This window comes from Tiliqua scincoides, chromosome 7 (assembly GCF_035046505.1).
Source record: "Tiliqua scincoides isolate rTilSci1 chromosome 7, rTilSci1.hap2, whole genome shotgun sequence".
NCBI lineage: Eukaryota > Metazoa > Chordata > Lepidosauria > Squamata > Scincidae > Tiliqua > Tiliqua scincoides.
This window is the reverse complement of record NC_089827.1, coordinates 27,428,300-27,453,845: the sequence shown is the minus strand read 5'-3', so window position 1 is coordinate 27,453,845 and position 25,546 is coordinate 27,428,300. Positions and strand designations below refer to the sequence as shown.

The following is a 25,546-nucleotide window of genomic DNA, read 5'->3' as shown; positions in this document are numbered from 1 at the left end:
TTTGTTATCTTTTTCAGGTGCAAATGTGTTTAAATTTGACTAGTTAACCTATTAATTGGTTAAAAGGTAGGTGATCAATCAGTTAAGGTGATCAATCAATAGGAAATTCTTTATTAAACTGTGGATAGTCCTAGTATATTTGGTGTAAATGAAACAAAGCAGAAGAAGTTAGAACAGGAATTCAAGCATTAAAATTGTTCTTGTGTGGTTGATCTTACTGACGCTTACCCCATTCTGTCTTCTTCCTCACCCCTAGAATCCTACTCAAGTAGGAACTGCTCTACAAGTTTTCTACAATCTTGGAACTTTAAAAGTCACAATTACTTGTGTTGTGGATGGATACTGCACATCTTTGGAAGAAAACATCAACAGTGCCTTGGATATTAAAATTTTGACTCAGCCTTCTCAAACAGTGGTTAGAGGTACTATGGTTTTTTTTTTTTATAACACTCTTCTATAGCAGTGTCTGATAATTTGACGTAATATATCAAATCAATGGAATATTATATTTATGTTTGTATCAATCTTCATCACACTTTGCTGTTTGTTAAGCTGTTTTTTATGGGCTGACACTGCAAACCATAAAGTGGAAAAGTCACATTGAGGTAAATGAGTTGGCCTGTTCCCAAACCATTCTTATCTCAAATGTGTTGTATTTAGTACTGGGGCATCCAGGTTTCAAATCATACAAACAGCTGGTGTAGTGGAGTAATAAATAGTACTTATTTAGTAATAAATAGTAATAAATGGGCAAGTCCCTTTGTTTATTTGTTTGTTTATAAGATTTTTATTCCACCTTTCCTCTGCCAGAACAGATGCCCAAGGTGACTTACAATTTACCGAAAAGAAAAACATTAAATAAATACAATTTATTTAAAAAATGAATAAATACAAAAATAAATAATTAAAATAAAAACCAACTTGGAGGGCAAAACTATTAACATTCAAGGAACTGCTATAGAGGCACAGGAGGCAGACAACCCAAATGCCAAATGAAACAAAAAGGTTTTGAGCCCTCACTAAAACACCACGAGGTAGATCTTAATTCCCTCGGTAGGGAGTTCCATAATTGTGGCACCACCACTAAGAAGGCTTGCCCCGTGCCTCTATCCCACTAACTAGGGAGAATGGCGGCACTCGCAGGAAAGTCCCCTCAAATGACCTAAGAGGGCGGACCGGAAAATATGGGAGAAGACGGTCCCTCAGATAACCTGCTCCCAAACCATGAAGTGCTTTAAAGGTCAAAACCAATACCTTGAGTTGGGCCAAAAAGCAAATGTTCAGCCAGTGCAGTGCTGAAGCAGCAGTCTGACAGAATCAAATTGCATAGCTCTAGTAACCACCCTGGCTGCTGCATTCTTCACTAATTGCAGCTTCCAGACTACAAGGGGAGGGATTGTCGCGTGGCTTCTTGCTTTTCCCAGATGGGACAAACCAGACAAAACACAGGCCCACAGTATTGCGTTCAGTGGGCAACTTACAGAGGGTAAATTAATACTCTGTGCAATGGTCGAAGTAGTCAAGATACAACTTACAGAGGTGGTCAATATAGAGGTTGGTCTCCCATAGTGTATATGCAGTGTCTGTCCGTACTGTGAAAATTAGGTCAGCTTAAGGAGGTAGTCATTATAGAGAGGTGATCAACTTTGGAGGTTCTACTGTATCTTCAAGGGCAACCTCACGTAGAGCACGTTAAAAATCCACTCTAGAAGTCCTGTGGTCAGGTCCAATCAACTCAAGTATGGCCATAGCTGGTGCACCAGCCAAAGCTGGACAAATGCACCCCTGGTCACTGCTGTAACCTGGCTCTCCAGGGAAAACTATGAGTCCAGGAACACCCCCAAACTGTGCACCTGCTCCTGCAGGGAGAATGCAACCCCATTCAAAACAGGCAGGTGACTCAGAACCTGCATTGAGGATTTCCTGACCAGAAGGACCTTTGTCTTTTCTGGATTCAATCTCAACCTATTGCCCCTCACCCAGATCCCAACTGCCTACAGATACTGCTCTAGGACTCCCACCGCCTCCCTGGAATGAGATGGTAAGGATAGAGCTGGGTGTAATCAGCATATTGGTGATACCCCACTCCAGTAGTTCAGCACAGTCTGCCATTAACTCACTAAGGTTTCAATCCTTTGTATGCTTACCATGGAATAAGTCCCATTGAACACAATAGGGCTTACTTCTGAGTAGACTATAACACTGTAGGTCAATTAGGCAAGCTGCACAATATGGCAGTAATAACACTAGCCTACCTTCTTAAGGATTAATGAGAAAGTTTGCAGAAATTCTTTGAGTTCTTGAAATGAGGCATATAAATGCTAAGTAGTAATACTGCTGTTTAGAAACAGATTTTAAGAGTCGGCAAAATCACTCTGAGTTAAAACTGTTAGTATTTTGAGTTGTGCCTCTCATTTTGGCTAACAGGGCATGTTGCATTGTATAAGTCTCGACAGACTTCAGGCCACTGGTGCCTGGTGGGCTGTGATGATGATGTTGGTGCATCATAGCACCACTGCCAGTTGCTTCTGGAAAGCCACAATTTGCAGCCAATTAGATGCAAGGGCAGATAGTCCTTCTTGGCAGGGGCTCAGGTGCTGTGCCTGTCTCCCCCCTACCCCGCCCCAGTAATTCCCCCAGCAACACCACTGAGGTGCATATGCCCTTGACTCCGTGCTTGAAATAAAGCTGTTTATCAAAGACCACAATGTCTGAAGAGAGATTCATTATTTATTTTTACTACATATATATTTTATTTTTATTTTTCCCCTTTTAATACCACCCTTCCACCAAAGAGCTCAGGGCGGTGTATACAGCTGCTCCCCTCCTTCTTGTCCTCACAACAACCCTATGAGGTAGGTGAGGCTGAGATAAAGTGACTGGCCCAAGGTCACCCAGGAAACTTCGTGGCTGAGGGAGGATTTGAACTTGGATCTTCCAGGTCTGAGTCCACCTCCCAAAGCACTACATCACCCTGGTTCTCCTGTGTCCCTTCCTCCCTTAGGGTGGGTAGACAGAAGTTAACCCATTTATCTTCACATCCGTCGGAAATGGATTAGGTAGAAAATCTAAAAACCCAAAACCATCCCGTGAGCTTCACAGTTACCTGAACACCTGAATCCAGGATTCCCTGATAGAAGTCCAAAGCTATAACCACCTCACCATCTTGAGCCAAGAACTCTGGTTCAGTTCCAGCTCCCTACCTATTGTAGTTTTCCAGTTCACTGTTATCTGAATGGTAGAAATCCGATGCACCAAAGTTAACTGTAGTAATTAAAAATGTTGCTATTGAATGCAGGGTCTCTTTAAAACATTTTGAGGTTTTGTTCTTAAAATACTTTTAGGTGGCCCTGGACGAGCAGCCATGCCAACACCAGGAAACACTGCAGCCTTCAGAGCAGCTCTGTGGACCAATATGGAAAAATTGATGGATCAGATCTGTGCAGCTTGTGTGCAGGTATTTGATAACTGAAACATCTTCTTGCTTGGCATAGTTTTGACAGAACTGGAAAATATATTAATAACTTGAAATGATATCTCTCTTTTTCAGGTGCAACACCTGCAGACAGTATTATCCAAGAAGAGAGATCCTGTTACCCATGTGTGTTTCATTGATGAATTAGCAAAGGTAATTCTTTTTCCCTAGCTAAATATGTTCTTACAAAAACAACTGGTAGCTTTTATTGTGTAAGAAAGGAGGGAGTGTTTTGCTTAAAATTCAAGAGTCATATTCCATTGTCTGATGAAAGAGTGGTGACAGGGAAACTAACATAATTGAGTGTATTGCTGGATGGTTCTTGATGCTCAGGATTATGCAGCATATACAATGTAAGCAGCAAGATCGGGGTTTGTTTGGTTAAGCCTGGAATACGAGAGTCTCCCCCCCTGTGGGTGGATTGGAGGAGGGCTAGAGCTGGGTGGTCTCAGAGGGTTCTTAAGCCGGCCTCAGAGGTTGAGCGGCTCGAGGTGGCATGGCCTGCAGTCCACCTGCCTCCCCCTTACGGGATAGACTTGGATGAGCTGTGCTGCCTGAGACAGGAGCAAGGCTTGGAGTTGGGTGCACGCCCAGCATGGGGGACAGATGTGATTCTGGTGCCTTCCAGTAGTCCAGCCTCCGCACCACAGGTGCTTCACTGCCACAGCAACTGCAGGTCTCAGCCTCTCCTTCTGTACTATAACTACTAATAAAGTGGCCCTTTCTCCCAGGTCTGTTATCTCGAGTGTTCATTGGGGGGGGGGGGGGTACACAAACAATGTGTGTTGGGCACAAGCCTAGACCCAACTTAAACATGCTTCAATGGGCAGGAAGAGCTGAGTCATGCATATGCCTTCTTTAAGCTACTCACTTAGCTGTTGTGCTGTTTTTCTTATGTGCCTTTCTGCTAAGATTGTAAGCTTGCTCACAGTGTCTTGTCACTGTTGTTTTGTATTTGTACAGCACATTGATTTTTTAGATGCATAATAAACATGATGATGACGATGATGATGAATAGTGTGCACAGGGCTGCATTTGCCCAGGGTACAGACCCCTAGTGTATGCATGTGTGGCTGAGGTGGATATGTAAATAAGATGCCTGGCACATGTAGAGCTACATGGGTGAATTCATGAGAACATATCCAATTTTCCTGATGGACATGGATACATAGTAGCAGAACTATTTGTGCCACAGGACTTTTCCTCTTTCCTTTCATTGGTTGCCCCATGTGCCCCCACAAACCATTTCTGAAGATGGGAGACCTTCTGCAGCCCCACCGTCCATGTTCATTTTGTGCTCATACAAGATAGGCTAGGGCAGTGTTTCCCAAACTGTGGGTCGTGATCTGATTGTTGATGGGTCATGAAACTTAAGCTGATAGCTGACAAGGAAAATGCTTTGAGTCCTATGGAAGGTGAAACTGAGCTGCACTGAACTTTTACTTGTGGGTGGGCTCATGTACCTCAATCAATTTTGAAGAGCAGGCTGAGAGGAATGCACCACCACCAGAATGGTTCTGATCTGATGAACATAGGCCCCCTAAAAAACAAGAAGGAAGCCCCCCCCCAGGCTGATATATGTATTGATTCCTGTGGAAAGAGAAACTGAGCTACATGTGCGTGTTTACTTGCTAGTAGTAAGCAAACATGCTTTGGCTCAGATTGAAGGCCAGGTGAAAGGGAATGCGAGACCACCAAAATGGTCCCAATCCAATGAACGTGGAGCTCAACAAACACTCCAGAAGGTGGCCTCCCACCATAGTGAAAAGAATTAAAACAGGTTTGAGCTAGCAAGATGAAACTATTTTTTAGTCTCATACAGCTAGATGGGCCCCAATAGGGTATCATTTTAAAAAGTGAATCCTTTTGCTAAAACTTTGGGAACCACAGGTGTCATGGCATTGTGATGATGTCTTTTTTGTATTACTAGGAAGTACCAAAGAGATGCCTCTATTACTGTTAATTTCCCTGTAAGACTGTGTGGATTGACTAAGTAATATTGTACATTAGTAAGATAATTTTTTTTTGTATAGTGTGTAGCATGATCCAGCCATCTGCTGCTTTCCTTTTTTACAATTTTCTTTCTGAAAAACAATCATGGCTGTTTTTGTCTGCAGTTGCTCTGAAATGAATACCTTTTCTTGCGCATTCGTTTGTATAGGTTTACATTCTTGTTTAGAAGACTTTGATTAATGGTTTTCCCAAGGGATTAATCCTAGCAAAATCATTTATCTGTCATCTGTCTGTGTGAGGGAGAACCCCATCTTCCCCTCAAGCTCTAATTTTATGCCAGGGGAAAAGGAAACTTTTCCAATTCCGTGTGGCTGGATTATTAAAATTCCCTCATACAGTATTTACATTTTTTAAAAGAGAGGAGAAACCATGTTTGCAAATCCTTTTGCAATGCTAGAATGAATCAGTGACTACACGACACTGAGCTTGTTTCTCTTGACTACGTCCTCTGCGATTCAATTAAAAAATTTTTTTAAATGGGTGTTCTTAGTATGGGGAGCTCTCTTCTGAATGAATATCTTTGGATGTTTCTTTGGACATGACCCACCCCTTCCCAAGGGCTGAGTGGCTAATTACATGCTAATTATTCTACCAGGGGAATCAGGAAATTACAGGCCAGTTAATATAACAAATGTCAAATGAGGTTCAGGGTAAATCAGGGGTGTTCAAACTTTTTGGCAACATCATCTCTCTGACACTGTGTTTGGGATCCAGGAAAAAATAATTAATGTACATTTAAAATTTGAATAAATGTACATAAATTTACATAAATGAATATATTAGAGATGGAACTTGAATGAATTAATGAAGGTCTCGCAATAGCTCAAGGCCTATAAAAGACCTTGTGCAAAGCAAGACTGGCCTTTCCTTTGCTGCTGCTGCAGCTTCACAGATGTGAAACAGCAAGTAGTGGAGGGAACCTTCAGGCTGCAGCTCACACAAGAGGTCAGACAGTCAGACCTTGTGCTGAAAGTAGTCTCATCGGGCCAGTGTGGTCTCCAGCAAGTCTCTGGAGGTCTAGAGGTTCATTGAAGACTGGGGACTCCCTGTGGGCTGAATTGGGGGTCCCCGAGGGCTGCAAATGGCTCCGGGCTGGGGTTTAGGCATCCCTGGTGTAAATAAGTGATGCACATTGGATTAAAAAAAATCCTACCTTTCTGTATATACTGAGAGGATCTGGATTGTTGGTGACTAATCACGAAAGAGCTCTTGGGCTTGTGGTAGATAGCTTGGTAAAAATGCCTCTGTGAGTGTAGCAACAGTGAAAAAAGCAAATTCTTTGCTGGGGATTATTAAGAAAGGAATTAAAACTAAACTAAATGGATGGGGAGCAGGAGTCGGGGCTGGGATCTGGCAGTTATGCCAGATCCTAACCCCTGTTCCTGAGGAGAACGGAGCAGCTTCAAGCCACTCAAGAGGTGGCCCAAGTCCTAGGGGACCCATAGGGGAAAGGGCACCTTTCCCAGGGGTAAGGGGAAATGTTTCTCCTTGCCTCTGGCTGAGCCGCTCTTGGTCCCTATCCTGTACTGGATACAGTGCAAGCCTCCTGGCTTGCCTGTTACAGCGCAGGTTAGGACTGCACCCTTAGCCTCTTCTAATGGCTTGGAGGGGGGCTTCCATCTCTGATTGCTTCCATTCCAAGCAATCAGTTTTCAGTGCTTTTCAGTTTTCAAGACTGCAACTGGAACAGCCCCCTTTGGAGTTCTCCCAAGGTAGCTGGACAGGAATTAGGTAGCTTAAATGGGATCAGTGGTTCCCTAGCTCCCAAGTGACTGGCAGAACATCACCCCTATTTTAAGCTACTGGAATCTGGCATGTCCACTCCTTTCTAGGATCTTGTGTTTCTAGAGTCCTGCTAAGCCAGCATCAGCTATAGTGCTGCTCTCAATGCAAGGAGGGAATTAGAAGATTGCAAAGATTTTTCATAGGCTTAAAATCAGAAACTGGAGGAGGGCATATAGTGAAAATGAGTGTGCAAGTGGGTACTCTCGGGATTTGCACAGCCTGTTTTCCACAAACTGAAACCAGAACTTGGTCGTAATTTCCATTTGGGGGGGGTGGCATTTCTGGTTTTTTGTGAACAAGTTTTGCTGCAGTACTTTTGCTACCCTGCTATCAGATGGCAGGTTCATTTGGACTCAAGCTAAGTCTCCAAGTGCTTTACATTTTACCGACCTGCAAACTAGTGAGTTTTCTATAAAGATATAGATATGTGCAGAACAAGCTGCCTCATATTTTTACTTAAATAAGGTTGTTGGGTTTTTTAGAAGGTCTCTATCATATCATTACAAGCTGCTGGTAGGACTTTCGGAACTGCCTAACAAACAACTAAAATGTAGGAATGTGTGTATGCTTGTGCAATACAGAGCAGTAGGGACAGCCATATGGAAATATAAGAATGGTGGCATCTCCTGCCATTAGTTATAAATAAGTTGATAGCCTTGTTACAAAATTATTGCAATTCTAATACTAACTGAAAAGCCAAAACAACTTCACATGCGATACCATCATATTCCCATCTGTATGGGAGGGTCTGGGAGAGGAGAAGAGGCTGGTTTGCTGGTTTTTCCACATTAGTAAGCTTAACAAATAGCAAAACATATTGAAAATTGCCCAGTTAAAAATGGCAGTATGTCCACTCTCACAGAAGATGGGAACATGAACCCTGCATTTTGCATTGTTTGCTAATTACCATTAGTGAGGTCAGTGTTATCACTGCATTTATCTTCTGCAACAGCTGCAGTGCCACTTTAGATGTCCATCTGTCTCCTTGGCAATTCTGTAATGAAATCGACCGTTAAAAACATTATAGACCACATCATGACCCACCAGCTAGGGAAGAACTTGACCCTGCCTTTTTAAGGGGCAGAGAAGGGAGATGGCAGCAACGCAATCCCCAGTATCGCTAGAGGCTGGTAAGTGAAAACCCCTCCTCCCATCCCTGGCAGTAGCATGATCCTGGGAATCATGTTGCTGCCATAGTCCTTCCTCTGCACATACTTACAGTGCTCCCAGCTCCCTTTTAGGTATGCTATATGACCCAGCCATGGAGAGCATGAAACTTTAAGAATAAGGGAGTACTGTATTTGATCTTTAAACTAAAGTTATTTCCTGCAGTTTCACTTCTTTGTTGTGTTTGACTCCTTTGCACTGCTACATTAATTTCCTTTTCCTACAAGGCTACAAATCACGCTTTCCGTTATTCTGTTCAGCCATCTCATTCTTTGCATCCTTTCCTGCCAGGTGATCACATGTATCAATAAAGCTGTTCATTTCTGTTGCCTAGGATCTGGAAGCATCATAGTATCATATTAATACTAAATAAAGTTCACAGTGCTTTTGCAAAAGAAATAAATATAGACTAGAATCCAAAGAACCACTTTAGACATGCCCAAAAGCCTGGCTGTGTCCAGTGGGCATCTGGACTTTTTTCTTTGAACAGCTTCCATGTCTTATCACAGTCTGCTTATGAAAGTCTTCTCAGTTTCAAAAGTGGTTGTGTTTGATCCAAAAAAGATCCAGGGCCAATTGAGCCTGCCCTGAGGGGAGAGCTGATCCAGTCCAGCATGCTGTAAAGAGGAGAGGGGGACAGGGGAATCCTATCTCTTCTCTGGGTAATAAGTCACCTTTGAACAGCAATACCAGCAATACTAAGCCAGCTTTATTTTTTTAAAGCCCAATCCTATTCTTTGTGTCTGCTGCAGGAACTAGTATTCTGGTGATGGACCATGATTTATGGTGTCACAGACACCATTATGGAAGTGTATGTAGCCATGTATTTTCAGACCACAGATGCCAAGTATCTGTGCAGCAGTAACAAGGAGAAGTCTCACCAATGTCAGTAAATTGATAGGTGGGCAGAATGAGGTGGGAGGACTAGGGGAAAGTATGGGAGCATGTTGGAGGGGGTATCTTGGCATAAGCAACTTAAACCATATGCTATCCCCTCTGGCACCTCCCAACAATTCCCCATTTGACTCCTTGTACTTGTGTCAGCTGTAGAGTTGGCTCAGGTTTGAGGAGACCCATTGGCGATTGAGAAGCTTGTGTAGGAATAAGGGAAAATATTTTATCTTACGTCTCTCATGTCTCCCAATTGGCCCTCCCACCATAGCATCCCACCATAGCATGCAGTGCAGCCTGTTTTAGCAGGAAACAGTTTTAGGGAAACAGTTTTAGCAGAAAACAGTTTTACGCAGTTTTAGGGAAAAGGATAGGATAGGGTTGTAATTCATTTTAAAAATTTATACCCCATTTTTCCCTTGCCAAGGCAAATGCCCAAGGTGGCTCACAAAGTTTTTTTCATGAAAGGAAACATAAAACAAACAAAAAAGAACAATAAAAACAGTTGGGGTCAGCAGTTCAGTCCAACAAACAATAAAACTAGGAATAAAAACAGCATCTATGGAAAGGCAAAAATGCGGCAATAGTACACCATATACAGGCACATTAGGTCAGCCACCAAAACCAGCACTCCAATGCTTGAGCAAATGAAAATGTTTTGAGCCCTCACCCAAAAGATGTAAGGGAAGGGATAGTTCTTAGATTTCCTGGGGGTGCCACTGCAGAGAAAGTTCACCTTCACACTGCCATCTCCCTAACCTGAGTATGATGCGGCACTTGCAGGAGAGGCACCTCAGATGACTAAGAGCGCAGGCTGGAGTGTACAGGAGAAGGCAGTTCCTCAGATAACATGGTCCCAAACAATGAAGAGCTCTAAAGGTCAATACTTTGAATTGAGCTTGGAGTCAAATGGACAGTCAGTGTAACTGCCAGAGCAGCAGTCCAATACAGTCGAACCATCTAGCTCCCCTAGAAACATGGGCCACTCCATTCTGTACTAGTTGCAACTTTCAGACTGTCTTCAAGGGCGGTGCCATGTAGAGTATGTTACAGTAATCCAGTTGTGATGCCATTAAGGCATAGACCACCATGGTCAGTTCCAATCAACTCAAGTATAACTATAGCTGGTACACCAGCTGAAACTGGGCAAATGCACCTCTGGCTACAGCTGCCACCTGACTTTCCAGGTTGAGCTGAGAGTCTAGGAGCATTCTCAAACTGTGCTTCCATTCCTACAAGGGGAATGCAAGCCCATTTAGAATCAGTGGATGACTCAGTACTTGTTGTTGTTGTTGTTGTTGTAACCTTAATTGGCATATACACACATCAAAACAATATACGAATAAAATTCAAATTTATATAAGATCAGAAGATGGCTCCATAATCCATAAATGCATGTCACACACAGGGAAAATCCAGTAGTCAATAGTGCCCCCATTAGCTGATCTCATACAGGACTAAGCTTCCAGTCTCATTTCCCACGTACTTATGACTGTGGCAATAAAACAAGAGATGTTGATAAGAGTTTCTCCCTTCTCTACTGACAAAAGTGCTTACAGCACATCTGTCTCTGCCCATCCCCAGAAGCTCGCTAGGATGGGCATAAGATGTTCTGGGTCTTATGCAAGGGACAAAGCAAAAGGATATGTTCAGCTGACTCCACATGGTTCAGATCACAAGGACAGAGCCTTGTGGAAAGAGGTATCCCTTTAAACCAGTCCCATAGAAGGGCTGAAGGAAGGGCATTACATCTTGCCAGCATGAAGGCTCTTCTTAACTGCGGATTATACAGCTGGGATAAATAAAATGGCATCCTGCCTAACTGGACAGGTATATGAAAGTCCAATGGGGAGCAGGAGGTCTTGGCCAAACCATTAGCTCTTGACATTCAGTGTCCATGATTCTCTCCCTGACAACTCTATATGCTGCTGTTTGACACAACATACCCAGACACTCAATATCGAGACCAATTGATTTTAACTTGGTGTATAAAATGGTGATCCCACAAGGCAGGACCGAGTCTGATACCAGCTGGAACATCAGACTGTCATTGACCACACTGAAAAGAATACCAAGCCAAAACTTTGCAAATCTTAGCCACGCCATTGTGTTCAACCTGGTAAGACCTGTCTCAAGGCATAAAACGAAGTAAGGGACACATCTTGGCATGCCTAAAATTTTCCTAAGGAAAATAGATTGAATACGCTCCGTAGCTAGATTTAGTGCCTTGAACCAGACCGGAACACGAACTTGAGTAACATCTTGGCTTTGAAAACCTCCAGGGCTGCCGGAACATATCTGTTGCCCTGGATATGATAAAATTGTGCAATTGCTGACGATGAAAGCTTAGCCAAGTTAAGCACTGAGCTGCGATGGGAAGCCCATGAGTGCCTATAGTGAAATGTAATACCCAAGTATTTAAACTGGTGGACTTGCTCAATCTTATTACCCTTACAGATCCAGCTGTAAGACTTCCAACTCTTTGCAAAGATCAATGTTGGGGAATAACAAAGATCTGAGTAGTGGTTATCAGTTGAGTATCTGGTTCTTTAAAATTGAAATTCTATGTGGTCCCTTTAATGGTCTTTTTAAAGGGTGTGTCCCCTTGCTGATTCCTCCTTATGTATACAGTGGTGCCTCGCAAGACGAATGCCTCGCACATCGAAAAACTCCCAAGATGAAAGCGTTTTTGCGTTTTTTTCTGGTGACTCGCAAGATGAATTTTTCTATGCCGTGCTTCGCAAGACAAATTTTTTCTATGGCCGTGCTTCGCAAGACGAATTTTTAAAATTAAAAAGTTGAACTTTTGTGCTTGAAATTTTTGAAATCCTCTGTACAGTATGTATGCCTTTAAAGAGCACTTAATAAACACTTTGTAAACCAAATTTGACTTTGTTCTGACTTTTTTTGCCCATAGGAACTCATTAATTAAATTTCAGTGCATTCCTATGGGAAACCGCGCTTTGCAAGACGAAATTTTCGCAATACGAAATGACTTGCGGAATGAATTAATTTCGTCTTGTGAGGCACCACTGTATATAGCTTCTTGTTTGCTGACCTTGGCAGAACAGAAGAGTATTTTAATCTCTGTTTTTAACTATTGGGGCAGCTTTTTAGGGCTCCTGGGCTTCCAGTTTTAAGAACCTTGATGTGAGAAAATGTTTGTATAAGTCTGCATCAGATTGTAAGTAAACTGCCTTTGGTCTTAACTTTTGGATCTGAGTTTTTGTGCCTTGGTTTGCAAGCAGCCTGGGTAGAATAAGAGTTGTTTTTTTTGTTTTGTTTTGTTTTTGCCTGAACCATCAATCATAACTTAATTATGATTTAATTATGGATTAATTATACCAAGTCTAAAGTTATGACTCAGTACTTGCATCATGGATTATCTGACCAGGAGAATCTTTGTTTTGTCTGCACTTCGTACTTCTGCAAAAGACTATAAGACAAGCAGAGAAATTCGCATACACTTAGGGTGCAATCCTATCTTATCCTGTGCTGGAACAGGCAAGCCAAGAGGCTTACGCTGTATCCAGCACAGGATGGTGGTCATAAGCAGCTCAGCCAGAGGCAAGGGAAAACATTTCCGCTGCTGGTAAGGGCTGCTGGTCCCTATGAGTCTCCTTGGGCTTGCGCCGCCTCCTGAGGTGGCACAAGTCTGAGGAGAGCGGAGCACCTTGAAGCCATTCTCCCTGGGAATAGGAGTCGGCCCCGCCTCCCACTGCCCACCCACCTGCCCCCAGGGCCGCCCAACGCCTGCCCTCCCCACCCAGGAATGCCTCCTCCCCGCTTACCTTTCTTCATTGCGTTGGTCCACATGGGCCGATGCAACTTGTAAGGAGGATTCCAGCACGGAGTCTTGTGTCGGCCTCCGCAGGCCATTGCTTCTTTGAGCGCCAGCCCGGCTTCCTCCCGAGGATGTGCAAGTGTGCCTTACAGCATGTTTGTGACCCTCCTGGGCCAGCGCAAGGTGCTTTCGTCGGCTCAAGGGTGCCTCTAGATCGCATCCTTATTCTCAGACATTTAATAATAAACATGGAATCAATTTTTTACCACTTCATTACAACTAACTGCTTTGCTACAATGGTGACACCATTGTATCAGTTCTAAAAATTGACTGCAAGGCATGGAAAGTTGCAGTTTTAGAAGTACTTTTTCAAAGCTTCATTGGGCACACAGAACCAGTTGTGTGGCTCGAGTCCTGGATGCACTTGCTGTTGAAGATAAGGGTATGGATCAAGTTAGGTAAATGGTCATAACCAGTGCTTTTTTTGTAAAAAAAAATAGGTGCAGGAACTCACAACTTTTTATTTATTTATTTATTTATTTATTTATTTATTTATTTATTTATTATTTTATTTTATTTATTTTTAAACCATTTTTTATACATGTGGTGCACACGCGCGTGCGCGCACACACACGTCCATCCCGTGTGAGCTCCCTAATAGCAAAAGCACTCCTGCCGCAGCTGGAGTGAAACACCCCATTTTTTTTAGGTGGGGAGGTGCTCCATTGGGCTATAGGAAACTCTCTCCATTGGGCTATAGGAAAGCCTATACAGTAGTTAAAGTGTTCAGAACAAATATATAAGGTCTTGAGCCCAGCTGGTGGCCATCAGTGCCTCAAGTGTTAGTTCCAAACACTTTGAGCCTAAGAGTTCTAGTGGCTCAGTGGTTAAACTGTAGGTCTGTGGAACCAGAGGCTTGGGGTTCAAATCCCACTGAGGAATAATTTTTTTTTTTTTAGGTGGGAAGGTGCTCCATGGCTGCAAAATATAAAGGTTGGTTGCTAGTTGCCAAAAGGGGGGCCAGCTGAGGCTGCAAAACTCCTCAAAGTTCAGTCCCAGGCAGGCTCTTTTTTGAATTTTTTTTTTTTAAGTCCCAGGTAGGACTTAACCCACAGCCTCCAGCAGGGGGCTCACTCCAGGAGCTTAACTGTGGGTTAAGTCCTAACTGGAACTAAAAAAAAAAAAAAAAAAGTTCAAAAAAGAGCCTGCCTGGGACTGAACTTTGAGGAGTTTTGCAGCCTCAACTGGCCCCCCTTTTGGCAACTGGCAACCAACTTTTATATTTTGCAGCCATGGAGCACCTTTCCACCTTAAAAAAAAAAATTATTCCTCAGTGGGATTTGAACCCCTAGCCTTTGGCCCCACAGACCTACAGTTTAACCACTGAGCCACCAGAGCTCTTAGGCTCAAAGTGTTTGGAACTAATACTTGAGGCACTGATAGCCACCAGCTGGGCTGAAGACCTTATATATTAGTTCTGAACACTTTGACAATAGGCTTTCCTATAGCCCAATGGAGAGAGTGCTGGGCTGTGGAGCACAAGGTTGGAGGTTCGAATCCCTCCCTAGCCAGCAGTGCAGAGCGGGGTGGTGCAGGCAGGGGAAAAAAGTTGGGGGCAAGGAGGAGGGAAAAAAAGGGGGTGGGGTGGTGCAGCAGGGGAGAAAAAAAGGTGGGGGCAGAGAGGAGGGGGGAAAAAAGGTGCCGGTGCGTTCCATTACAAAAAAAGCTCTGGTCTTGACTATATGAGACCTGAAAACACAATGTCCAAGCATCAGTATCTATACACTCCATGAATGAATAGCAAGAGTGCCAATGGCCTTTTACCTATGGTCGGTTGCAATCATGATTAATAAACACTGTTGTTAAGAATATGTTCAAAAGCTTGCAATATTACATGGTTCCTTGAGATAAGAAGCAGTTGATTTCCAAATTATTTTCAGCATCTTTCCAGATAGCAAAATTATGGAGAAAGGGAAAGACCATTACCCTGTTAGTATAATTTGATCAAGATTTATAGAATGAAATTTTGTGCCCTACAGTAAAACAAAAATCAGGATCTTTTTAAAAATTTTGGTGGCGTTTATTGGTGTGCAACACCATACTGTATATTATATGATTGTGTATAATATAGACAATGTCAGAAATGTAAAGGTTAATTTTTTTTTTTTAAGTTAGCAAATATCCAAGGGGGTTGGGAAATGGTTTCTGTATTGAGAACTTTTGTTACTGAAAACATTTGCTTTTGTTCAGAGTCTTACATTTGGCAATTATGTTGCTATAGAAATAGTGTGCATGGATCTTCTCCAATTCAGTCCCATGAGGTCCTACAGCACAAAATTATTAAATATTGTACAATCCTATGTTGTTTAAAATTTCAGGGTTGTACTTCAAAGCCTTCTGCTTTCAGAATGCTTTTCTCAAATCTGTCTTTGGGGCTTTTTGATTAGAAAGGAATATTGTCTGCATTAGTATTCAGAGATTTGTTTTGGAAACCTGCAGCAAATGACTGCATAGTAATATTCTCTATATAGCTTTCCAATTCAAAGGGACTTCACAGCAGTTTTTTGGGGGGGAGTATTTTAATGAAATTATTAAAACTTAGAAAAGCAAAATCATTTGGGGGTGGAGGCTGTGATGTGGGAGGTTTGGAATCAGTGTGTCATAGTGGAGATTGGTGTTTTTAGTCTATAGATAGCATTATTGAACCACACACAAACATTATCTTAATTCACAGATGGGGGAATTTTTAACTTTACATTCTGAACCTTGCTCATGAGTAGTCCTTTTACTGAGGATATAAAGGCACCTCTTGACTTTGACCGGGGGAGCATATTACTTTATCATTCATCTCATTCTCCTTCAGGCGCACAGTTCATAATAGGTGCGTAGAGATTTGCACCACTAGGTTGGTTGACAGTGGCTGGTTTTCAGGGGGATTATAGTTCTCTCTCTTCTGCAGCTCACTGTGTTCTCTGAGGGTTACTAAATGAGGTTTGGCACTATCGGTTTAGGTTGCTGGATTGATTCTGAAGACCAGGAAGAACTATAAATAGTTCTTCCTGGTCTTCCATGTATAGACATACATGTACGTACGCATGTACATGCATACATAGGTATTTATATACTGCCTTTCTCTGTTATTAGATTTAGGACTATTTGCACTTCTCTTTTTCCTCTCCCATAGTGTTTCTATTTAAAAAGATATTTACAGTCAGTTCTCTCTATTCACGAATTTGTTACTTGGGGATTCACTTATCCTCAGGGAGCAGAATTGCCACCTGTCTCTCGTGATTTGCAGCCTGTTCTCGGCTGTCCACAGTATTCAGGTCTCTTCCTGGCACTCAAGGCCATTGTGATGCTACTAGCAGGCACCATTTAATGGTCTCTGCTGCTTTCAGAATGCCAGCAGAGACCTTCAGAATGTAGCAACAAGGCTCTAAGTAATGGAATTCCTCTCCAATTCTCAGTCCAAAATTACTGAGTTGTGAACTGAGAATTTTCTGGTTTGAATCTGGACTCTGCCAACAAATTTTAGAGTGAGCAAGCCACACAGCCCCAGCTCCCCAGCTGCAACATAAGGATAATAATACATCTTCCTTACAGGGTTGTTGTAATGATTACATTAAGATAATGCCCATGAAGTACTTTGCAAACTCAAAACGTGCTACACAAATGTTCAGTAGTGGTACTGTCAGAGGATACACAATAAAATATTGTTTGACTGCAACATTCAAATTCGTTTCATAAAGAATAATGGGAGGCACAAAAATTGAATACTCCCAGTTCTAAAGTTTTGGCCATACTTTGAATGTTTCTTTTGTCCTTTTTCTTTTCTAGGATGGCCAGTCAGACATTTTGTCCACATTTTGGACAGCAGTGACTCGAACTCTTGCTTCCCACTTTCAAACAGCAACAGACTGTAAGTATTCAATTCAATCTTCAACATTTTGGATGATTTTTGTGATTATCTACAATATAATTCTTTTTTTTTAAAGTACTAGAGAAAGTATAAGGTTTGTAGCTGATTTTCTCTAGACAGTGGTGATTTTGGTGAACCCATTTATCTTCTCTGAATCTACTCATGTGTTGCATGTACAGATAGATAGGTAGCATCTTTACGGTTTCAGCTCTTTTGTCACTCTTCTTAAAAACTCTGCAGATATTTGTGTTTGAGTAGTTATGTGGTTGCTAAGGAACCAGGTAAGCTCAAAGTGAGTTTGAGTGACTTCCTTATACTGCTACATGCATTACTGCACAGTTACTAAGAATGTAGAACTGAAAAAGACCAGAACATCCCTTGCTTTGATTGTGATGGAATCTCACAGGGCTCCCTATGTCTCCTGTGTTCTAGATTTGCAGTTCTTCAGTCTTCTCTTCAAATGCTTTCACAATGGGACACTTGTCTGCAACATCATATATCTCTCACATGTTTTGTTTCTTTATATGTTTTTTCTTGTTAGTCTTTTCTGAAACTTTCTGTATAATAACTTGTTTATGGCACATATGAGTTTCCTCCTTTGAAGTATTGGGGATCTTTTCTGTTATTTTAAAAGTATTTGTTAATATCATACCAGATCTGAATATGGACTGAAAAATAGATGACTCCCTTTCATAGACACTGTTGACTTTACTGTGAGATGTGCAAAGTTTGAAAACAAAAGGTGGAGAAGAACCTTGCAAAGAATTCTGTGGTGGGTTAGCAAAATAGGTGGGTGCATTCCAAGCAAGAAAGATATACTGGCATACCTTGCTGTTTTATCAGGTTAGGGACCAGCACTATGACAAAAATAAAAAGTGGATGAATGCCGCAGCCTTTTTTTAAGTAAAGGGGCCAGATGTTCTTTAAAGGGGCTGCAAGTGGCACGGGGACATTCTTTAAAGGGCTGGACATTCTTTAACATTGTAGTACCCAGAAGTGCTACACAAAGTGCTGCTTGGGAGGCAAAGTCTCCTGCCAATTTGTTGCATGCTGGGCGGGGAATGGCAGAGCCACCCATCCAGGCTTGTGGAGGCCTTGTGCTGATTACAGGGGCTTGGGCAGGAGGCTTTCTTCCCAAGGCAAGCTCCATACTGGCCGCTTCCAGGGTTTAATGTTGTATTTCCATATTCTGTGTGTTTTAAATATAGAAGGACCAGTATTACACAAACTGAGTACAAGTAATATTTATGATTTTTGTCTTGCAGCTTCTATGTTTTTGAAGCAAGCTTTTGAAGGGGAATATCCTAAATTACTGAGACTCTATAATGATTTGTGGAAGCGCATTCAACAGTACAGTGAAAACATTCAAAGAAATTTTAACACAAATGGAAGCACAGAACACTTTGCTGAACTTCAGCAGATAGATGATACACAGGATATATTCATGCAAAAGAAACAAGACTATGAGTATGTGTTCTATGTGTATAATTAGAGAATAGTGAATTCCAGACTCCTGTATTTTCTTCCACCTGCAACAATAGCCACTAGGGTCTCCTCCAGGGGAGAAAAGCAGGATGAGAAATACAGTAAATAAATAAAATAAATGTTTTGTTTTGACATTTTAATAAAGAGTCCAAGCTATTTAGCCCTTCAAATCATGTCACTTACTGCAGCATAAAATTTCTACTTGCCCAGTTTCTGGGATAGCGGTTTAGGGATTTTCTTCACCAGTAGGAGCTGAAGAATTTAAACTATGAAGTGCATTCACATTGAAATTAGCTTGTGCTTTGAATCAGTGGGCTACCACTGGCATTTATCAGAATTCTCAAGCTGTGTCCTAGCAAATCTCTTCATAGCCATAAGTCATGGAGCCTGTATACCACCTGTTCTGTTATATCTGTGGTATATTTGTGGAAGCAAAGAGTTCACTTGACCAAGGAACTTGATCTTAGACCAGGGGCAAACATTTTAGAGGAAAATAGGGAACATAAAGCTGCATGGGTCAGCATCTCTTGGAGGCCCCAGGGAATTACAAAACATTATTTCATTATGTATGTCCATAGGTTTTCATGGCCAGCAATAATCCAACAATTTAACATGTTCGGGTGAAAAGACCATGGTTGTGTCAAAGGATTAAAATTAGTGTTGTTTAAAAGGTCCTGTGTTTCGTTCTGTAACTTTTTCAGAACTTTGCCAAGGAACAAGCCTAGATAGAACACCATGCTAGAGCGGAGACCTCCTGTACTTATAATAGTGCACATGGTGCACATAGTCTGCTGCATTACATTCTATTTCCTGACCCAAAGACATTCGTTGGGGGAGTGCGCAGACCTCTTTAGCAGTTGTATCGCAACTTTCAAAGAAGCCCACCTTGGACATTACTCTGTAACAGTGCTTCCTAAAAGGAAAGGTTACAGAATCCTTATGTAGGTAGGTCAGTAATAGAGATAGATCAGGGATTCTCAAACTACTTACTTGGTAACCCACTGCTTTGTCCGCGGTGGATCCAGGTCCTGCTGAGGCTAGGAATCTGCAGCCTAAAATAACACCCAACATGCTTCAGTGGCCGTGGCATGTTGCAGTTCTCAAACTGTATACGGCAACCCACCAAGGGGTCATGACCTGATTTTTGGACCAGGAAGCAGTGTGCCATGGCCAATGAGGTGGGTCATGTGCCCATACAACCCAGAAGCGACTTCTGGGACATAAACCATTTTAGGTTGCACCCTCCTGGTTGCAGGGCCCGCAACCCACCAAAAATCGGGTTGTGATTCAAAGTTTGAGAAATGCTGAGGTAGAGGATAATGGTTCCAAGCAGCTTTTACTTCTGGATCAGAAGCTTAAACCAATGTATGGTTACCCTATATTGAAATTACAAGTTATTCGGCATTTGTAGCTATAGCATCCTTGTTTTAAGTTAAGAGGTATCTTGTTGTTTTTAACATTGCATATCTCAACAATACCTTGGCTTAAAAAGTTCGTAAACTGAAGTGTATTGAATTGTTCTAGATGGGCAAGTGAGTAGTTTATTTAGAATGAGAAAATAGTACTTAGTGCTACACATATTTCACTAGGATTAAGGCCTTTATCAATACTCCAGCTAATTCCACAGGCTTCATTGGGCCTGAGGTTAGGCCTTTATCAATACTCCAGCTAATTCCACAGGCTTCATTGGGCCCTCTGTGTACTGTGTACTGAAAATCTTTTATAAAGAATCCCCATGTCTTGAAAAGATTGTGGTGACAAAGCCTTAATAGCACTCTTGAATTCTGCAAGAGCTGAAAGAATGTGAACAGTGTATCTACAAATTTATTGTTGCTATAGTTTTTGTAATTATTATTTTTGGTACAAAAATAAAGCTAAACTTTTCTTTTCATCCATTCTTTCACAACTCAGTCCAGAAACAGCCCTGAAAGACTCTCTGCAACCTTATGAAGCTGCGTACTTGTCGAAGTCATTGTCACGACTTTTTGACCCTATCAACCTCGTCTTTCCCCCTGGGGGTCGCAATCCTCCTTCAACTGAAGAGCTTGAAGGCATAATCAAAACCATTGCAAGGTGTGTGCTTGTAAAAAATTTCAGTGTATTATGTATATGATTTTATCTCTCTCTCTCCTTGAATTATCATTTTGGAAATGAAAGTTCTTTAGTGCTAAATGATTGATTGATTCCATATTAAAGAGGAAATTAAAATGGCACTTATGAATTTTGTTGTGCAAAATTGGGAAAATAAATGCTTATTTTTGTTGGACCTGATTCTGCAAGTTCAGTCGGCTTCCCCAGAGTCGTACACTCCTTCCTTGTAAAGATAATTTCTACTATTGGTCCTTGTCCTGTTTTAAAAAGCAGTGAAAATGGGAAAATACTTAAGCACACATCAGTCTTTCTGGGCAAGAGGGTCCCAGTTGCATGCTTGGAGGCTTACAGCCTTGCCCTAGATCCACGGTTCCCATACTGTACATCACAATGGCTTTGGGGCATTGAAAGGCACTCCCCAGATAGCCGCAGTCCACCAGCCAGCTGAAAGTTTTTGAGAAGGCTGCAGCTGGCCTTCTGAAGCTCGGGGGGGGGGGGGTTGAATGTGGCTTCCCTGCAGTTCAGAAGGCCTACCATAATCTTCCAAAATACTGTGGCAGTGTCCCACACTGGAAGCAGCTGCTGATGACATAATCGCCAGTCATTTCCAGGAGCTGCTTGCTTTGTTTTCAGTATGCAGGGACATCTCAAGATTCCAAAGTTTGGGAACTGCTACCCTAGATCATTGCAGAAAGCTCCTAGTTGGTCCTGCATTTCCTGGTTTGTTTTAAAGGGACAGATGAAGGAGGAAAGCAAGATGGTAGGGGGCTGGATTGCTGCCTTCAAATCTGCTTCCTGCTCACTTTTAGCAAGCAGAAAGAAGAATGGAGCTGCTGTGTTCACAATAGGCTGGAGGAAGTGGTGGGAAACTCAGCAAGGAAGGCACACTGAGTCTCTTCACTGCTTCTTGCACCTGATACAAGCAGCATCAATCTCATCATCAGTGGAACAGCCCCGAGTGATGTGCATTTCTGAATTTCTGACACCACTTTGAAAGACATTGTTTGGATGACAAGACTATGAAGCAAGCAGGGGTTGCTCAACCCATTCTTCTCTGTGGCACAAGTCTTCTTTGCCTGGTTTTGGTCACTACAGAAATGACTGTGCTTAATTTTGTACAGGATAAAGCTGCATTTATTCTGATATTTTGAAAGAAAATAGCTGCTTGCTTTCATAGTATTTTTTTTACCAGAAGCATATCCATGCTGATTCCTGGTCCTGAAGTCTATTGATAAAGACCTGAATAGGTGCAGTAGCTACATTACAAGGGTGACATCAGGGATCTGCTATTTAGATACAGGCCAAGGGCCCACCTGATCAAATCAAACCCAGAACCCTCTGTACCGATGGTAGCAGTAGTATCCAATGTGCCATCATGGAGTGGGTGGAGAGCACTATGCAAGGGTTCCAGTACGAATCTTTACACAAGCAACTGAAGTCTGGAGCAATATAACCGTGTACCCAGTGCATGCCTACTTTTGTGTAATAAAAAGAAGTACTTGATTGAATGGCCTTTAACCTCCAACAAATTAGAGCTCCTAAAATTCAGCACTAACGTGACTTTTGTCATGAAAGTGTATTGAAGGAAAGGTAATCTTTTTGTATTTTGTGGACTAAAATGGCAGAAATTACTGTTGAAGTACAGTAGCACTATTAAAAATGTTCATCTATCCTTGTTTCTAGTGAGCTTAATGTGGCTGCTGTGGACGCAAACCTTAGCTTGGCAGTGTCAAAAAATGTGGCGAAGACCATACAGCTGTATGGGGTGAAGTCTGAACAGCTTGTAAGTAACCCTCAAACTTTTTTTCTTTCAGAGTCTAAAAATGTATTTCTTTGGGTCATAAAGTTTTCTTTACAATAGTAGTGCAGTTTGGATAGCTAAAAACATTAAATAAAGTTTCCTATCATACATATTAAAATGATTTGGTTAACAATAACAAGTGTTTTTGCTACTAGTGAAATATTCTGTGCTCACAGCTCCTGCAAATGATTGTTCTATTACACAGTAAGGCTTTCAGGGAACTTCTTATAATGCCTGGAGGTGTTTGTTTACAGTGAGTAAAATAGGATTACAGCCTAAGGGCACAATCCAGTCCTTGACGTGAGCCAGCGCAAATCCCTTGCGCCAGCCCAGGAAAGTCGCAAAGTTTGCACCTCCTCAGGAGTCAGCTAGGCACGTTGGCCTGTGGAGGATGGAACAAGCCTCTGCGCTTATAGTGTGTTGGCCTGGCTGGGTTGACACAAGGCTCTGAGGTAGGCGGGGAGGGAGCAGTGAGGAGGCAGGAGAGAGGTGTTCCAGGCAGGGGGAGGGCGGGTGGTGGGTGGCCCCGGGGTCGGGCGGGGAGCGGGAGGTGGGGCTGGGATCCGGCAGTTATGCTGGATCCTAACCCCCATTCCCAGGGAGAATGGAGCTGTTTCAAGCCACTGCGCTCTCCTCAGAGACCCATAAGGGAAAGGGCACCTTTCCCAGAGGTAAGGGGGAAAGTTTCCCCTTGCCTCTGGCTGAGCCACTTTTGGCCCCTATCCTGTGCTAGATACACAGGCTTGCCTTTTCCAGCGCAAGGTAGGATTGCGCCCCAAGTCTTACTGAACACAATGGGTTTATTTCTGAGTAAAATAAATAATTCCGTTTTCAAACATCCTTAGTAATATCATCGGTTCTGCTATGTCTTAAACCAGAAATTTTGTGAAGAAGAAAGAAAAGGGCTGTACTGAGCACTAAATGTCCTGAAACTAAAAAAAACATCAAAAGAAAGTAAAACAAATTGGTACAACATTTTAGAATGTCAAAGCCACTACAGAGCAAAAAATCAAAACTTTCGATATAGGCTGATGGGTTCTGAGCTGTCTGTGACAGATCAGGAGAGAGATCTTGGGGTGGTGGTGGACAGGTCGATGAAAGTGTCGACCCAATGTGCGGCGGCAGTTAAGAAGGCCAATTCTATGCTTGGGATCATTAGGAAGGGTATTGAGAACAAAACAGCTAATATTATAATGCCGTTGTACAAATCGATGGTAAGGCCACACCTGGAGTATTGTGTCCAGTTCTGGTCGCCGCATCTCAAAAAAGACATAGTGGAAATGGAAAAGGTGCAAAAGAGAGCGACTAAGATGATTACGGGGCTGGGGCACCTTCCTTATGAGGAAAGGCTACGGCGTTTGGGCCTCTTCAGCCTAGAAAAGAGACGCTTGAGGGGGGACATGATTGAGACATACAAAATTATGCAGGGGATGGACAGAGTGGATAGGGAGATGCTCTTTACACTCTCACATAATACCAGAACCAGGGGACATCCACTAAAATTGAGTGTTGGGCGGGTTAGGACAGACAAAAGAAAATATTTCTTTACTCAGCGCGTGGTCGGTCTGTGGAACTCCTTGCCACAGGATGTGGTGCTGGCGTCTAGCCTAGATGCCTTTAAAAGGGGATTGGACGAGTTTCTGGAGGAAAAATCCATTATGGGGTACAAGCGATGATGTGTATGCGCAACCTCCTGATTTTAGGAATGGGTTAAGTCAGAATGCCAGATGTAGGGGAGAGCACCAGGATGAGGTCTCTTGTTATCTGGTGTGCTCCCTGGGGCATTTGGTGGGCCGCTGTGAGATACAGGAAGCTGGACTAGATGGGCCTATGGCCTGATCCAGTGGGGCTGTTCTTATGTTCTTATGTACAGAGGCGGTTGATGCAGGAGCCTATTAACAGGCCTGCATGTGGTTAGAACCATCCAGTTAATGGTAAAACCTCTCCTTTTGGGCTATTGCTACAGTCAGTCATGAGGAGGTCCCTTCCAGCTCTCTCTCAGCACCAATGCCTTTTGACATCACCTGGCTGTAGCAGAGAAATCATTGCAACTTCCCTTAAATATTTTTCAAAAGATTTGTGAGCACAACTATGAATGAGATTGCCACCTCTGTCATCAGATGAGTGTGACTATTCTTTGAAGCTAAGGAGGATGACAGGGATCCTATTGTAGTTGAGGCAGGACCTCAGGGATTCCATTATACCTAGGGCCCTCCTGGCACATGCTGCTCTGCAACCTCTTTGCCATAGGCAGTTTTGTAGCAGTGACTTTTGGGGGAGCAACCAAAACCCAGGGGGTCAGGTTGCTGGGTATAGGCACAAGAGCAGAAGTAGTGAAAAGTCAGACAGGCAAAGACGAGACAGCAGGCATATTGAGGGTTGAGAGTGCAAAGAGAGAGAGAGAGAGAGAGACAGTTTTTACAAGGCTCTGACTGCTGTTTTATTGTACTTTTGCAACATTAATTCAAGTTACATTCCGTTCCTAGATAGTGCCACACAGGAATCGCATACAGGGGCTAAGAACAATGGGTGCCTTTTTCCAAGTGCCGTATCAGCTATTTTCACACTGCGGCCTTGGGAACTTAGCACCCCCTTCAGCGTATTCAGAGATTTTGAGTGATATAGTATTATCACTATACTTAGGTCTGATCATTTGCTTTCATTTTTTTCCTTTTTAAAAATAAATATTGTGTTTTCAGTGTCAGTTTGAGTTCATTTGTACTTTTTTATTCACACAAAGCATTATTATTTTTAGATTGTGAGTCCCTTGGGGAAGGGGTTACTAACATGGAGGAAACCACTGTAAGCTGTTCTGAGCCCAGGAACGAAGCAGAATATAAATTGAACATATAAGTAAATAAATTTTCAACTATCTAGATTAGTTGTTCTCTTCCTCACTAAGGTTGTTAGGCTTGTGTAATGGAGATGTGCAAGATCCCTCGAGGAGATAGGGTGTGGTGTCAACAGTGGCCCTTTGTTGGCAGGCAAGCATGGGGTTAGCACGAGGTCATATATTGCAATAAGTGTGCTGCACAGCCGCAGCCACTTGGAGGCAAAAAGGCCCACAGGGATAAAAGCAGAACCTGGAGAAGGAAAAGGGTGTGGGTGTAGAAGGAAGGAGATTGTAGAGACTGA

General features: G+C 42.5%; 1 protein-coding gene across 1 annotated transcript in view; it reads left to right on the top strand.

The window, feature by feature from the left end:
- Nucleotides 1-25,546, top strand: part of COG5 (component of oligomeric golgi complex 5) — a 219,712-nt gene that overhangs the window by 139,486 nt on the left and 54,680 nt on the right. Inside the window, exons 8-14 of the mRNA XM_066633437.1 lie at nt 257-422; nt 3,345-3,457; nt 3,551-3,628; nt 16,953-17,034; nt 18,300-18,501; nt 20,431-20,592; nt 22,294-22,393. Coding sequence (XP_066489534.1) covers nt 257-422; nt 3,345-3,457; nt 3,551-3,628; nt 16,953-17,034; nt 18,300-18,501; nt 20,431-20,592; nt 22,294-22,393 — 903 coding nt within the window. The remainder of the gene's footprint in view (nt 1-256; nt 423-3,344; nt 3,458-3,550; nt 3,629-16,952; nt 17,035-18,299; nt 18,502-20,430; nt 20,593-22,293; nt 22,394-25,546) is intronic.